General features: G+C 36.7%; 1 protein-coding gene across 1 annotated transcript; it reads left to right on the top strand.

The window, feature by feature from the left end:
* Nucleotides 1-17,121: 17,121 nt before the first annotated feature.
* LOC129752614 (uncharacterized) lies at nt 17,122-17,625 on the top strand (the record flags this gene model as incomplete). The annotated part of the gene is made up of 2 exons (XM_055748388.1): nt 17,122-17,175; nt 17,572-17,625. Coding segments are annotated over 2 exons (108 nt in total), but the record flags the coding sequence as incomplete, so codon positions are not given.
* Between the last annotated feature and the right edge of the window lie 535 nt (nt 17,626-18,160).

The raw sequence follows: 18,160 nt of genomic DNA, 5'->3' as shown, positions 1-18,160 counted from the left end.
ATTTCTTTTGAGTTTTGAACGGATGTCTACAAATTTTATGCGAAAACCAGAAAAATCAGAAAAATCAAGCTTATTTCCAAAAATCAGAGAAAAAAGAAGTATATCGGGTTATCAGGCAAATCCTGAAAAATCAGGCACGTTGGCATCTCTGGCACCAACTGTTGGATCCGCGCCATATTTGGTACTCTATTCCGTCACATAGATTTCATGTTAATAAGTTATTCAGAGCTACGTGAACGTCAAATAGAATGCATCAAATCCCTTCGTATTTGTTGCATCACTGGATTTTTACGTAAATCCAATTTATCTTGGCCTTGACAGCAAACGGTCATGTGAATTTCACGTACGGAACAAGTGAACTTTTATCAGCGTCTAAGTGATTCGCGTAAGTCGAGCAAAATTCATGTAATAAGCGCCTACACGAAAATCCAGTGGAATTTATCGTTTCCTTTTCGGGTGAGCGAAATTTTAAATTTCAAGCTCCGAATATTTTCCCGCCGTCAATTGAAATATTGGGTCCTGACAAGGACAAACAATAGAATCTGTGTTTTTCTTCTAAAAATTAAAAAAAGATTATGTTTTTGGATAACAAAAATTCAGAATTAAAAAACGAACACAAACCAATAAAAAATATTTCTCACGACTATTTTTTTTAAATATATTGCAGTCAAACCAAGTACTTCTTGCAATAAAGAAAGTTTATTAAAAAAGTTTAATTTAATATAACCTATTTATTAGAGGCTTCAAAATGATTTGACTGTTGCTCCCAAAATTATCGAGAACTCAATTTAAGATTAAATTCCACATCGATTGAGATCAATTTATAATTTACTTATTCTACAGAATGTGGAAAAGTAAACAAATCGAAAACTTTTCTTTTCGTTTTGCTCAAAAGTCAGAATTACATGCAGTCTAAGGAAAAATTGGTAATAAACTGAAAATCTTTATTTTCAACTTTTGTGTTAAAGTTTTGTCAAAATTGTGCAGAATTTTCTTAAATGATTTTCACCTGTTTTTTTTTTAAAGATATTTCAAAAAACAAAAGCTGATTGAAAAACAAAAATTATTGCACATTTAGATTCAAGGCACCCAATGTAATTAAAATAAGCTCTCAATGTCTTAGAATGAAATGTCGTAAGCCTTGAATAATTCAGGACTGAATTTTGCTGAAGGCGAACTAGTTTTCTGACATGTTTATTATCACCTATTGTTAAACACCTTTTGGGATCAAGTAGTTTACCATCCCAAGTAACATTTAAAGTTTTATAGCAGGCTACTAGATAAAGTTTTGGTTTTATAAGGGATTTGAGGAGTCTTATAAAATTTTCGGTGTTACTTGGGATTACTACGGCAAATTGATTTCTTGAACTGAAAATTTTCTTGTAAAAACTTTAAATGGGGGGCTTGAAATAATTTCCATGTTTTTTTTCTCGACAATCTCTTTATTAAAAGGTATTTAACTTCTTTAAAGATAATTCGTTGTTTTTTTGTGATGAAATTTAATAAAATGAAAGTATAGCATGTATCGTGTTTTTTCATGAAAATTATAATTTAAAATTCTGTAGAATATTAGAAAACAATTTTTTTTCTCAAAACTTTCTATTGAACGGTAGTTGAAATTTGAAGGAATTGTTTGGTGTACAAAACTTCAAATTCAAATGAGTATTAGCAGCTTGATGATTACGATTTTAATCAGCTTTTGTTTATCAAATCGACCAATTTATGGCAACAAAATAGTTGTAACGCCTCAATAAGAGCATTTGTACATGAAAAGAAACTAACAAGGCTAACAGAATTTCCTACCAATTTTCAGGAAAACTTTTTCGAAGAACGGTATTGATTCAAGAATCTTGTAATGTTTTGTTAGTACGATCTTTATTAAATTTTCTATCAGGTGCAAAAAAACATAATAAGAATAACCAAAAAATAGAGATGCCATGGTTTTGCAAAAATTAAACTAAATTAAGGTTGAGCAATCTTTTTTTCCTCACACTTAAATTAGAAATCTAAAAATCGAATGGATAAACTGTCAGTGTTGCTAGTTTTCTTTTTAAGAAAAAAGTATGCTCTGTTTGGGTTCAAACTATTTTCTCGCCATTTCTAGAGTTTTTTTTTTTTTGATTAGGTCGTATGAGCCACCTGGTGTGTTTCGAGAAAATCGATGTTGAAGTTTTGTAACACATTTTCAATTCTAGTATTTAAAGTACCGATCATAATTGTTTGAAAATTTTGCATGCGTTGCAAAAATAGATGAGAAATATCCTTGGACATTCGATTCAGGCATAAGTTCAGTTATTTGAGGAAACAGGCACATGCGACCTTTTGCATAACGGCTTTGGCGTTAACGTCCTTTTGTAAATTGATAAATTTTACTTTGAAATCTAATTTATTTTATCCTCAACTTCGTTAGTTCCTGCTTAATTACTTAAGTACTAAAGTTCTAATGTTATGAATCATAACTTATGATAATTCTGCAGAGTGGTGCAGTTATTTGCAAGTGATTTGGAGGTATTCTTTAAGTGAAAATTTGGTATAAGCACCTTGAAAAAAAGCACAAAAGGAAGAGGACTTACCTCTGAATCCTTGGAGTGTTGTTTGAATCCCCGCGGGTGATATGCGCTCTACAGGGTCGGGTATTCTGACTCACACGGCAGTTGTGAATGGGACCATTTTTTTATTTCTACTTCTGCTCCACTGGATCACTCCTCGCCACCTTTGCAGCAACACGGCATTCCTAAAAACCACTCTTACAAACTATTTATGTTCAAATTACAAACTCTTCATCATTCTGAAACGCGAATTTTGTCAAAATGCAGAACGTAGCAAAAACCAAAACAACGAGCTGTTATCTTGGGTCCATTTGTTGCACGGCAATCCAGTGATGCGCAAAACGTCGTTAAAACCAAATTGCACACAAATTAGAAAAAATAATCATACGTCCAAAATTCGAATAATTTTTTCAAAGTTGTTTATTGATCAAATTAAACCAAAGTTTTACCTAACATAGAATTCATGTTTAACAGTCGTTTACATACAGCAGCTCAATTTGGTCTATATTGGTTCATACGACCTAATCAAAACAAACTCTAGATTTCTACCATTTTGAATTAATTATTAAATTTATTTAATGTGCTATGTAGCATAATCACTTTTTATTACTAACTATCACTTGTTTAATTTCAGGACCTATTCACTATTTTTCCCTCGAATGAACTTCAACCCGAACTCAAACCGGTTCCGAGGGACATGCGCACTTCCGCCGTTCGTGATCGGATGCACCCGAACATCCTGCTGGTCTGTAGTTCGACCGTTTGTTGGTGTTCATTCTTGCGGTTCGATATGCCGGAACCACATACACAAGTCACCACACACAGGACAGGAGCCTTGCCGTTTTCTGCACCCTAACCGTACCTACCTACCGTAAGCATTCTTCCGTAGATATTCCGTACACCCGAGAACATCAACAACAACTTGTTGATCCGGCTTCGACCAGTCGTCGTCGTCGTCACCGTTCTCGTTGTCGTTTCTTCGTCGGTTCTACCCGTTTAGATTTAGGTAGGAAGGAATCGTATTTGCTACACGAGGACTTTGCGGTGCGGCTGCATACCGGTCGCTTTTTGCATGCCAGGCAACGACGCGCCTCCTTTCGGGTGCCTTTGTGTAGTAAGGACACGTGCGTCCTCCCTGTGCCGTCCCGTGGTCCTGCCGCTCTACCGTTCTGCTTGGGCTCAATCAATCCCCGAACGCCGAACACTCGATGGCTTCCTTCATGCAGCAGCAATAGCTGAGTACCTTACGACAGAATGCAGTTATCCGAGGGCAGAAATCAACCTGCTCGTCGTTGTCGTCGTCTTTAGTTAGTCGGGACAAGGGGGAAAGTTGTTGGTCGTCTTCTGTTTTTCTTGAGGCATCACGCTTCCCCACAAACACGTATCAGTCCGGTGTGGCCTGGATGGGATGGAAATTCTTGGGAGTAGAAGCACTGTTTGAGATGTAAGGAATTGTAAGCGTTTTCGAGAGTTTGTCCCACGTTGGGAGCATTGGAAAAAGGTTTGGGGGAACGATTTTAACGGGGAATAGTGGAATAATACCTGCTCCAATAATGGCAGTTAATTTTCCATTGTTGATTTGGGATTGGTGGAAAACGAGTGATTGTGTTTATAATTTTGATGAAGTCGCGTTTTTAGTTGACATTAGTTTTGAAGTTTTTAAGCATTCATCAATGATACAGTTTCATTGATGGTGCTATTAGTTGAAATTGTTTTAAAAGTGTACCTTTAAGCACTGATCGTACTGACAGGACACTTAGAACAAAAATTCGATCATTATCTGGCTATTTTCTTTCTTCAAATTTAGCAGGTTCGCAATACCGACGGTAGGTGGCGAATCTACCATTTTCCCGATTCAAATGCCCTGTAGGAAAAATATACCTGTTTAGCCCGATTTTTTTCGTCTGAATTGCCGATTTTTTTCGAAAGTTGGGTGGCACTTTCTAACTGGGATGGCATTTTTTTTCAAATCGATCGATACGCACTCTGGAATCGATATTGCTTACTGTTGGAAAAATTTTCCAACAAACGAAATCGAGTGTCCAGTCAGTATGGTCAATGCTTTAAGTATAGAAAATAAATGTATTAAAAAAAATTTCTTGGATTTATCCAGAGATTGGTAACCTGAGAAAGCTCGTTAAAAATTTATTCCAGCATAAACATAGATAAGGACATTAAACGCACAATTATTATGCTAACTCATAAACTGAGTCCCCTAAAATAGTCGTGCACTAGAACTTTTTACAATGTGCTTTCGTGCGTCATGAGGTTCTGTGAAAAAATGTTAATTTATATAAATAATTCCAAGTTCTCTCAAGAACGCTAGCTAAACTCAAATTCATCGCGCTTCTGAACAGAACAGAACACAACAGAAGTAAACCAGTCAAAGTTTTTCCATTCAAAGGTTCTGCAAATTAAGCTATTGGTTTTAGCATTTTCCATTGATATAGGATTAAGACCATAAGAGCACCTGCAACGGTTCAGGCGTAAATATTGGTTTTAAGTATAGGGGAGAGTGGGGATACTTGATCCCCTTTTCTTATTTTCACCATATCTTTCTGGAAAAATTTAGCAATTCGCCGTCTTTGACATTTTCTGACAGCTTGTAACTTCAAGTTTCTATGCTCCAAAAATTAGATCGATACTTGAACCCGTTGATGAACTAGAAGCATTTTCGTGGGAGTAAAAAAATTGCGATTTTTCTGAAGTTAGGGGAGACTTGATCCCCTATTGAAGGAGACTTGATCTTTTATTCAGGAAGCCTTAATCCTTGTATAAAAATCAAACAAAACCCCAAGATATAATGTTAATTGACTATTTCGGTCATGTTTGTTCTCATTTCACAATTTATAGCAGACATAAGAAGAAAATTCATTACTTTGTCTCAACGCTAATATCATTGCATACTTAAAGGCGCTATTTTTTATAATTTAGAAAAAAATAATTATTTTTGCTCTTTTCTTCAGAAAATTGTTTGATAAATATTAGTTTTTGGATAAATATTAGTAATTTCGTAATCAGCAATTATAACGATCAATTCAGAAGAAGAATATGCCGTTTGGAAGGGGGATCAATTGTACCCATAATCAACATTTTAGAAAACTTTTTCTGAAAAAAGTTGAGCTTTTTCCATTGTATTGAAAATATGGCATTATGAAGTTCATTCTACGCTCGAACGATTGATACATTGGAACAAATATTTTATTCATAAATTTCATATGTAAGGAACATTTTAAAGTGATGAAAAAAGATCTTCAAGTTACATTTTGTGAAATTTTTCAAACAAAGTTCAATTACTCAAACAATTATTTTGTTAAAATTTTTTTAACTACAATAATTGTTATTTTGCTCATTTTGGCACATTTTTCTAGAACATTTGATCTTTGTAAGACATTCCAGTTTCGAGATATAGCTAAGGAATCAAGTATCCCCAGGGATCAAGTATCCTCATTCTCCCCTACCAGTTTTAGCACAATTTGAAATTTTAGAATCGGCTAAAACAGCCACTCCCCACCGGTGTAGGAGCAAATTTAAAACGGAAACACTTTCATTGCAGACACTCAATAATTGAGAAGAAAAAAACCATTTTATTAGAAAAATTGCATAAGTTTTGAGTTTTACGGTTAATTGTCTTAAAATTAATTCTACGAATATTCTTTTTGACAGAATAATGATTTCAACTATTCTACCAGGATTTCATTAATTTAAAAGCAAAAATGACTACACAACGGGGAAAAAAGGTCAATTGAAACAATTCTTCAATAATCAATGGAATAAGGTTTTGTTGAAATGAAATGAAAAAGCAATTTTTTTTTCAAGTTATTGCTGACATTGATAAAGGAAACGAGAAATGTTTATTCCAAAGTCAAAGGAAATCTTCCTTTGATTTGTCGACATTTTTGTCTGATAAAAACTTGTTTCACTATTTATAAATTTATGTATGGATACAGAAAAATATGTTGATATTGACGAAAACTCCGAGCAATCCATACGAAACTTAAAATCTCTCAATATCTCAAATAAAACAAAAATTATAGAACAATGAATAAACATTTATTTTACCTCATCGAAAAAGTATTAAAATTTTCTTTTCGTTTATTTTATTCAAATTTTAGAACGCTGACTGGATTCACTAATTCGTCGAGCCCAAATGAAAAACTATTTATTTAATTATATTAAACCGAAAAAAATGTGACATCTTTTATTTATACTTGATATGGTTTTTATTAACATCTATTCTCAATTTATGTTACGTATAGGCTGCTTGAAGCGAAAAAAAACATTCAAATAATATCTCAAAAAGCAACTATTATCACACCCAATGTTACCCAAACATGTGTGAAAGAAATCATTGATGGCCAAAATTTTTTCACCGTGAACTTAATCGGTCTGTCGTATATTTTGAAATCCTGTTCCAAATTTGCATGAATTTGGAACAAAGGCGTATAACTGTTGGGAATTTGAAATCGATAACTGTGCTAAAACAGCAATATACGCCACCGGTGCCAGCCGAAATGTTTTAGCGTGGTCGAAAACCGTGTTTTGCATCTATCGTTGGGACAGCCCTAATATAAAACACAGTATCAAAGTTTGCAACAATTACAAAGTAATATTTACACTAAGATTTTTATTCGATTCATAAACATGGCGATTGTCTTATAAAGTGGCGCCATAAGAAACTCATTGAAATTTATAAGATTGTCTTATGACGCGAATGAATTACTGAAATACGAGGCTGTTGCTTTTCATAAGAGGTTCTTATGGAATCGAGAAGTTTCATCTAACAAGAATAATTCCCGGCATTTCCCGTGATCAATTTTGTTGAAAAAATGGCAATCGATATTAAATTTAGCTCCCGATATGCTTTGCAACACCTTCTGAAAAACTTCCTTTGCGCTTAGGGTCAATATGACCTGAACTGAACTTTCTCGAAGAAACGGTTAAAGCCAGATACATGAAATTTTTTGGATTTTCCTTAAATGAGGAGCTCATCAATTTTCTCATTTTTGAATTTTTGAGTAGGGTTACCACAGTAACTCAGCAAAAAAAATGGACAACTAGCCGGTTAGTGTCATATAGACCCGAATTATTGTTTTGATTATAAAATCAAAAGTACTGTACCGATTTTCATGAACACTGCCATTTGGAAATCGTCCAAATGTCTGTCATCAGATGTTTCCTTAAAATAGAAATTCTGATTTTTATACGGAGGATAAAGTATAATTTTTCAACAATATTTAGCCTATATTGATTTATATTCCTAATTGATTCTCGTCCAACTGTGAATATTAAACTTTCAACTATCGATATAATAGATTGATTTTATGTATTTAACTATGCATATGAAAGATTCAACTATAGCTGTATGATTGATTTTGTGCATTCAACTATACACGCTCTTTTATTTCAACTCAAAATTAAGTACGACCGAGGTTCAAAACATAGTTCGATTCTATGAACTTAAAGTTAAGTACCCTTTTTTCCTCCTTGCGATGGATCAAAACGGAGTTCGAACTGCGAACTCAAAATTGATCCCTTTTTTTCCTTCGGCGAGGGATCAAAGCTGAGTTCGACCTTATGAACTAAAAATTGAACTCTCTTTGTTGGACTGAAAACACTTAGCGAGTTCAGTCCGAACCGGAACAGCAACCAACGAACACGTCGCAAAATTATGTCGTTCCGGAACAATTACCGGAAGACTATGAAGGTACTTCATAGTGAATGCATGGTCACCGTGTCAGCGTAAAGTTTTGTCCGTCATTGTCATCATATGGTGAGCGGCTTGGAATGTCCGGAAACTTCCGGATATTGTTTACTTCCCGTTGGAAGTAACATCCGGAAGTTTTCTTTGACCGGGAATGTCAAAACTTTCCACCGCTCTGTAATTGCAATGCAATGTACCGGAACAGCAACATCCGGGTACAACAAATTTTAATCATCCTTTAATTTCCTGAAAATCAGCTACCCTCGAAAAAAAAAGGATAAATCCGAGTTCGGCTGCCGAACTTAGTATTGAGTATGCCTATCAGAACTTAGTTTTGCTATTGCCCAGTCAAACTCAAAGTTGAGGGAAGCCACCGAAGTGCTGTTTTGAACCAAAAATACTTAATTTTGAGTTTAAAAAGAAGAGCGTGTACATATGATAGGTTGAACTATAATCGTATGATTGATTCTATGCATTTAACAATTAGTATAGTAGACAGTAAGTAAACAGCAGCTGCCTGCTGTTGAATGCTCATTATAAACACTTATGTGCATTAAATGTTTAGATATGAAGTTGCATAGTCTTAATCATACAATTTAGGTTGAATGTATCATATTTCAAGTTGAAACAATCATAAACTTATAGTTGCATCAAACATATTTAAAGTTAAATGTGAGAGGACAACCAAAAATGAATAGTTGAATCTATCATATTTATAGTTGAATGTCTAAAATTAATCATACAATTGCTGATGAAGGTTTCATATTCACAATTGCATCAACTTTACCATTTCAGTTGAATCTATTGTATTCACAGTTGATTGCGTAAGGTCAATCAGCAGTTTGTAGTTAAATTTATTGTATTTACATGTAGTTGGGTGCGAAAAAATCAACAACACTTTGATGAGTAGTATAATTTGCTGAATTAATTAAATCGAAAGTCTTCTTTTTTCTCCCTGTATGGTGCTTAGAAAACGACCTTAAAGCCAAAAAGTCCGGTTTAAATGGGTGTTTTGCAAAAAAATTAAATATAAGAGGAAAGAACAATAAGTTTGATAGATCTCAGCAGGACCGTAGGAAGAAAAACGTTATGGGGGGGGAGTTCTGGTGACTTTTTTTTCTAAGATATTTTTGCTCTATCAATGCATGAAAAAAAAATAAACAGATTTTTTTTATACTATTGTATGATTCATATTCAAGTTCTTTTGCACAAATAGTTTTCCCTGATTCTTCTTATAGAAACTTTAAAAAATATTTCTTGAAATCTTTGAAATTTTAAGCTAGAATTTTTTAAGAAATTCTTTATCAATAAAAAGGGGAAATTTACTTTCATCGGAAGTTGAAATCTGTGAGTTTGCTAAACAATCTGGTAAGCGCAACTTATTTGATTTGAACATACAATTTGATTTTTTCAAATTGCCTTTAATTTCTTGAACTACGCTACCCTTTATTCTACGCCCAAATCTTCAGGTTTGATTATTTCATAAATTTGGTAGTTTGATATAGTAAAAGATCATATTTTTGTGAATCTAATCTGATTCTAGAAAACTCAATTAAAATTTATGATTTAAAATTATAAACTGCAATATTTATATTGTTGATAAAAACACAAAAAAAATAGAATTCTCTGCATTTTTTTTCTGGCAAGATCGCATTTGGACCAAGGACCAAATATTTTCATTCATTCAAAATCAATTCTATTATTAAAATCATGCAGATCTTTCTAAAAATAAATACTGTTTTTTTGTAAAACTAAAACAGTTTTTGCAAAATAATCTCAAATTCTACTTCATGTTTGTTAATTGAATTCTTCAACGAAATAGTCATTTTGATATCTTTAGCACATGCGGAATAAATAAAAGATTTCTGGTTTTATCTCTTGCGAGAATATGTGACATTCAGAGGCGTTACTCAAATGTTATAAATTTAATCATCAAATTATATTCTAAAATAGATACTTAATTGGTAGAACTTGGTCCAGTGGTTTCTGAGATACAGAATGACGAATATCGGTGGTTTTGGCTTAAATTGTTTCGCAGTCCTTTGTGAACCTGAATCTGAATTTTGAATCACGAATTTGAATACTGAACCTGAATTAATAATTTAAATGTTTAATGTGTTGCAATTTCAATACAATTTCTGGAAGTACAAAAAACGATTTCTAAATTTAGATTCCAGATTAGAACTTCGAGTCCTCAGTCATGAATCTTTGATTTAAATCACATTTGGCACATTTTTTCAGTTTCAAGTTATCAAAATACGAAACAAAAATTTTTGACGAATTTTCAAAGGTTTTTACACCATTTTTTTAACATTTTTTGTGGTCATGCTATGGAAAAATTTCGAAAAAATATAGCCTTGTGTGCTACGTATAGCTTTTTACTTCAGCTTTCTTGGACACTGAGTGATTTTTTTGAGCATTTCGTAGCTGATGTACACTCTTTTTCCGAAATGTGTTTTTCTGGTTTTTTCTTAGACTTTGAATAACGGTAATCTGAAGTGTTGTAGGTAGCCCAACAATTTGAGTCTGCTCATGATTTTAATTTGAACGTTTTTAGTCCAATTGATGCTCAAATTTCCCTTGAATTTGATGATATTCTTCCTAAACAAAATGTATTTGAAAGTTCTTGTGAGACAAATATTGATGAACTTAAATTGATTTTCAAAAAATTTAAAAATATGGAAGCCCCGGGTGAAGATGGGATTTTCTATATTCTTATTAAAAAGTTGCCTGAAAGCACTTTAAATTGTTAAGGTCAAATCTTCAATAAATGTTTTCACTTAGCTTATTTTCCAAATAAATTTAAAAATGCCAAAGTAACTCCAATTTTGAAACCTGGAAAAAGTGCTTCAAAGCCTTCAAGTTATCGACCAATTGGTTTGCTTCCTTCTTTAAGTAAACTACTTGAGAGAGTTATTTTGAATGATGATCCACATTAATCAGAATTCTATTTTCCCCTATGAACAATTTGGTTTTCGTCATGGGCATTCTACTACACATCAACTTTTGAGTGTAACTAATATGAATAACGCTAACAAATCTGAAGGTTGTTCAACTGGTGTTACTCTTCTTGATATTGAAAAAGCTTTTGACAGTGTTTGGCACAAAGGTTTAGTAGCTAAATTAGCTCGATTTGATTTTCCCGTATATCTCACCAAAATTATACAAAATTATTTGACTAGCCGAACCTTACAAGTAAGCTATCAAAATTCATGCTCTGAAAGGATACCCATTAGAGCTGGTGTCCTTCAGGGTAGTATACTTGGGCCAATTTTATACAATACTAGCTGATCCCGTACGAACTTCGTTTCGCAAGCAATCATAAAAATGTGATAAAATAACATGATGTTTTCCAAACAAAGTAAAATATTCTCTACACTGAACAAAAGGTACCTTTTCTAAACAGTATTTTTATTGAAAAGTTGGAAAACCACCCCCAAACTCATCGATCCTATGCATGAACTTTTAACTGAAAATTTCACAATACGGATCAATTCGTCTCACCTGTAAAAACCCCCGTGTATTATTTTTTACATCCATATAATCGCCCGTATCTTTAAACCACAAGTTAATATGGACGATCCCTTTTGCAGACCCTTTACACCAACATTGCCGACCCCTGCCACTGTTGCTGACCCCGGCCCGAAATAGGATAATTGGAAACTATTGTTTGTCCTTAAATCTCCCGTGTGCTAGTTTTCATCTCAATCCGGTGGATAATAACGTAAATATTACAAAAAAAAACAGGTAATTTGGACGACCCCTTTGGCCGACTCCTTTTACAAAATTTGATACCTGAAATCGGATGCCCGACTTTTTAAACCCACGTGCGTGAATTTCCATTGCAACGTAATGTTAAAAAAACGTCAGTATCGCAAAAAAAAAGTGAACAGGTGATATGGACGATCCCTTTCTTCGAATCCCTTACACCAAATTTGATAACTGAAATCGATTATCCATCCCTGAAAACTTTCGTTTGCCAATTTTCATCTTAATCCAACGTATAATTACGTCAATATCGTAAAAAACAGTGAACAGGTAATATGGACGACACCTTTTTCCGACCCTTCCTTCAAAATTGGATGCTCGGAATGAATTGCTCATCCCTTAAGACTCCCGTGTCCCAATTTTCATCTCAATCCGATGCATAATAACGTCAATATCGCGTAAACTGTGAACAGTTAATATGGACGACCCCTTTGGCCGACCCCTGACGAAGATTTGGATAATTGGAATCATTTGTTTGTCCTTAATAACTCCTAGGTGGAGATTTCCATCACAATCCGATGTATACTAACGTAAATATCACAAAAATATTGAAAAGTTATATGGACGACCCCTTTTGCCGTCCCCTTTTACAAAATTCGTTACCAAAACTCGATTGCCCGTCCCTCAAAACTCTTTTGTACAAATTTTCATCTGAATCCGATTCTGAACCCCCTTCAGAAGGGGTCATCCGAAAATCTGAAAACATTTTTCATCATTCCTGGTCCTAATGAGCATCCATGCCAATTTTCAGCTCTCTAGCTCTAAAGACGGCTGAGTCTATAGAGGACAAACAAACAAACAAATAAACAAACAAACAAACCCACAGAAATTGCTTTTTATATATATAGATTTTTACTTCTGATCTTCCTGATGTACCAGAAGGAAAAGGTAGAAGATTATTTGCTGATGATACTTTGCTTTCAGCCAGATCGAAATTTACGGGTGGTACGCAGTAGATTGCAACAAAATTTAAATCCCTTTTTGAATTACTTGAAAATGTGGAAAATTTCTCCTAACGCTTCCAAAACTCAACTTATTTTATTTCCCCATAAGCCAAGAGCACAATTTTTAAAACCTAATGAAAATCATTCCATAACTTTTAATGGGGTTTCATTAGAATGGTCTGATCACGTGAAGTACTTGGGACTTACACTTGATCGGAATCTTTCTTTTAAAAATGACATTGAAGATATTCAATCTAAATGTAATAAATATACTAAATCTCTTTATTCTCTCATCAACAGGAAATCCCGACTGTGCCTGAAGAATAAGATGCTTATTTATAAGCAGGTGTTCCGACCAGCGATAATGTATGCAGTTCCGATTTGGTCTAGTTGCTGCGAGACGAGGAAGAAAGCCATCCAGAGGATTCAGAACAAGGTTCTGAAAATGATTTTGCGGCTTCCACCTTGGCACAGCACCGAAGATCTTCATCGGATTGCGGGCATTGAATCTATCGAAGAGATGGCCGACAACATCATCTCCAACTTCAGAGGCAAATCGATGCAGTCTTCCATCGCAGAGATTCTTTCTCTTTATAATTATTATTATTATTATTATTTATATTATATTATTTTAGGATAGTGTTTAGTTTTAAGTTAAGAAGTGTTGTAGGTGAATATTTGAGCTACATTACGAGATATCCAAAACTATAAGTTTTGTAAGAATCAGATGTAGAAAAAGGGGGATACAGCAGTTTAAGTGAGGAGTGCAAATTGACACATTGATTAGGGAGTTTTTTTTCTGGGCTTTCAGGGTACGTCCATAAAAAAAAAAAAAGAAATTGTATTATTTGGATGCACCCCCACATTTGGATGTATTATTTGGATAAAGTTGGAGGCCGCCAAACAACCAATAGTGTCATATTGACACTCAAGAGTGGATGAGGGTTAACAGAATATTTTTTGCTTGAAATTTAACGAAACAAATTTATGGGAGGTATGAAAAATGAAATTTAAAATGTTAACTTAAAACTTGAAGCGAAGAAATAGTTTGGTTCGCAAACTTCTAAAAGGATCCTAATGCTTATTATTTTCAATTTTTCATAATCTTTATACAGTACCTTGAAAAATTCCATTTTAATCATAAGTCTATCAGTTTATGACTAGCATGAAATTGAAAACTGTTTTAATCATAACTTTATAAACTTAATTTCACAGTTCATTTACCGGATCATAAGCAAAGTAAGAGTTTTATGACAGTCACACACTCGTCGCAAACCAATTTTATTACTCTGTAAACGCTCTCCACCTATTTGCGCAACTTGCACGCCGTATTAGCACCCTTTTCATTCACCAGAAACCTAGAACATCCTCCTAATCGGCTGCTAAGCTCTACTCTGGGCTCTATCCTACCACCCTCATGCCCCGGGAACAAATTCTAAGACGCACCACCGAAACCGCCTTCGGCAATATGTCCTGCGGCGATAAACAGGACAAATTCGATCAAATGCTCTTTATCCGGTTGCACACCCTTTTAGTATGTTCTAGGTTCTTATTCCCACTCTCGTCCCCTGGCTTGTGTCTCTCTTTCGATATGGTATTTTGGTTTCCTATCGGGCTGCCATATATGAGTTTTGCCCGGCTGCTGCATTGAATGGCCATCATCAACCCTCTTCTGGGTTTTTTTTCTTCTTTCGGAGTGACACTTGAAAGGGGGATTGAGAGTATTGTGCAGTGTAACGTAGTTGTAGAATATGTTTAAGAAACTTTTCTTGGAAGCAGTCCTTCAGGATCTAGGCAAACATCTTATAAGAGTCTCTAAAGTATTATTTTCGGGAAAGTTTTAATAACATTTCTGTAAATAAGAACGTACAACGTATTTTAAACCTTTCCACCAGGTGTAGTGCTTCGATAACACCGGACCAACAGCTCCAAACAAAACGGTATTTCATTGATAGCAAAAGACAGTAGCAACAGCAGTAGCATCTCTTCTCTAGATTATCATGACGACGATACGTTTCGATTGAAGGGGCGAGCACTGAGCAATGAAAAAAAACTGCCATTCGTTGCAACCGGGCGAGAAAGTATAGAAATGAATGTTCAATCCGGAAGGGTACTGTGAGCAAAGACGTGCCCTCAAAGTCTCATATTGGCTGATTAACGTTTGACTTAGGCTTTTTAACTATGAAACGGGAGAAAAATTCGTTACACAATAGTTGATCATTCTTTGGTTTTTACACCTTAGGAATTTTTTTTAGATTTAAATGTTATTTAAGTTTTAAGACATAATGGATGTTAAAAATTACAATATTTGGAACGATTTACCCTGCCAGATCCGGCTTGTCCAGAAATAAACCTTTTGGTATCCGGTGGTTCCACTTTTTCCATTTCGGCAAGGGATTTCGGTAAACTCAGCAAATCAACCATTGGACGACAATCGAAAGATCGAGAGAGATGCAATCCGGGAACCAAAAATCTAGGGGTGGAGAAAAAAGTGTGTATGTCTCCATGTCTCGAAGCGCTAGATTCTGGGTGTGATGGCAACTGTCGCCTGGTAGCAACATATCTCACATACAGGACCACGTATGCGTGTAGCAGGGGAGTGAAAGGATGTTACACAAAACTCAATTTCGTTTTTCAAAGAGCCAGCTTCAGAGAAATTGGCATTGGAAAGGACTAGGAGGAGGTGAAATGGGAACGGCAACATAATTGCAGCCCCGGTTTATGAAGGGAAGTGAAATGCGAGTGTTACATTTAAGATAGAAGATTATGAGGGAAGATTTGGAATTGAGGAATTACTCAAGCAAAGAATTTTGTTTCCGGCTTAAAGATAAAAAAAAATAACACAAGAACGATTTTTTCTGCTAAGATCGCTGATCTTTCATATCGCAGGTTTTTATTTTTGCTCCATCAAAAATAAAGGCATGAGCAACTACTAGCATGAAAAGTAAAACTAAAACAAAAAAAATCCGATGTGATTTATGGCAATAACTTATTTCAAATAACACACCGATAATATAATGGGAATTTGTTAGACAGGTAATTGAATATGAAAATTAAAAGAACCATTGTAAAACACTTAATTTCTAACAATTTTTTGTCAATACGGTTCGTACGGTTCGAACGGTTCGAAAGGTTCCTACGGTTCGTACGCTTTCTACAGTTCCTACGGTTTGTACGGTTCCTACGGTTTGTACGGTTCCCACGGTTCGTACGGTTTTTACGATTCTTACGGACCCTACGGATTCAACGGTTCCTACGGTTCGAACGGTTTCTAAGATCCGTACGGTTCCAACGGTCCCTACGGTTCAAACGGTTCTGACGGTTCGTACGATTCCCACGGTTCGTACGGTTCGAACAGTTCCTATGGTTCGTATGGATCGTACGGTTCGAATGGTTCCTACGGTTCCTGCGGTTCGTAAGGTGCGAATGGTTCCTACGGTTCAAACGGTTCCTACGATTCGAACGGTTCAAAGGGTTCCTACGGTTCGAACGATTCCTACGGTTCGAAATGTTGATACGTTTCTACGGTTCCTACGGTTCGTCCGGTTCCCACGGTTCGAACGGTTCCTACGGTTCGTACGGTTCCTTCGGTTCGAACGATTCCTACGGTTCGAACGGTTCCTACGGTTCGAACGGTTCCTACGGTTCGAACGGTTCCTACGGATCGAACGGTTCGTACGGTTCGTACGGTTCGAACGGTTCGTACGGTTCCTACGGTTCGAACGGTTCCTACGGTTCCTACGGTTCCTACGGTTCGAACGGTTCCTACGGTTCGTACGGTTCCTACGGTTCGAGCGGTTCCTACGGTTCGAACGGTTCCTACGGTTCTAACGGTTCCTACGGTTCGAACGGTTCGTACGGTTCGAACGGTTCGTACGGTTCCTACGGTTCGAACGGTTCCTACAGTTCGTACGGTTCCTACGGTTCGAACTGTTCCTACGGTTCGTACGGGTCCTACGGTTCGTACGGTTCCTACGGTTCGAACGGTTCCTACGGTTCGTACGGTTCTAACGGTTCCTACGGTTCGAACGGTTCGTATGGTTCGTACGGTTCGTACTGTTCGAACGGTTCGTACGGTTCCTACGGTTCGAACAGTTCCTACGGTTCGTACGGTTCGTACGGTTCGAACAGTTCGTGCGGTTCGTACGGTTCCTACGGTTCGTACAGTTCCTACGGTTCGAACGGTTCCTACGGTTCCTACGGTTCGAACGGTTCGTACGGTTCGTACGGTTCGAACGGTTCGAACGGTTCGTACGGTTCCTACGGTTCGAACGGTTCCTACAGTTCGTACGGTTCCTACGGTTCGAACGGTTCGTACGGTTCGTACGGTTCGTACGGTTCCTACGGTTCGTACGGTTCCTAAGGTTCGAACGGTTCCTACGGTTCGAACGGTTCGTACGGTTCGAACGGTTCGTACGGTTCGAACGGTTCGTACGGTTCTAACGGTTCCTACGGTTCGAACGGTTCTTACGGTTCGTACGGTTCGTACGGTTCGAACGGTTCCTACGGTTCGTACGGTTCCTACGGTTCGTACGGTTCGTACGGTTCCCACGGTTCGTACGGTTCCTACGGTTCGAACGGTTCGTACGGTTCGAACGGTTCGTACGGTTCGAACGGTTCGTACGGTTCGAACGGTTCGTACGGTTCGAACGGTTCGTACGGTTCAAACGGTTCCTACGGTTCGAACGGGTCTTACGGTTCGTACGGTTCCTACGGTTCGAACGGTTCCTACGGTTCGTACGGTTCCTACGGTTCGAACGGTTCCTACGGTTCGGACGGTTCCTACGGTTCGAACGGTTCGAACGGTTCCTACGGTTCGAACGGTTCCTACGGTTCGAACGGTTCCTACGGTTCGAGCGGTTCCTACGGTTCGAACGGTTCCTACGGTTCTAACGGTTCCTACGGTTCGAACGGTTCGTACGGTTCGAACGGTTCGTACGGTTCCTACGGTTCGAACGGTTCCTACAGTTCGTACGGTTCCTACGGTTCGAGCGGTTCCTACGGTTCGAACGGTTCCTACGGTTCTAACGGTTCCTACGGTTCGAACGGTTCGTACGGTTCGAACGGTTCGTACGGTTCCTACGGTTCGAACGGTTCCTACAGTTCGTACGGTTCCTACGGTTCGAACTGTTCCTACGGTTCGTACGGGTCCTACGGTTCGTACGGTTCCTACGGTTCGAACGGTTCCTACGGTT

Source organism: Uranotaenia lowii, chromosome 3 (genome assembly GCF_029784155.1).
Source record: "Uranotaenia lowii strain MFRU-FL chromosome 3, ASM2978415v1, whole genome shotgun sequence".
NCBI lineage: Eukaryota > Metazoa > Arthropoda > Insecta > Diptera > Culicidae > Uranotaenia > Uranotaenia lowii.
Note: the sequence above shows the minus strand (reverse complement) of the source record. Positions and strands in the feature narration are given on the sequence as shown.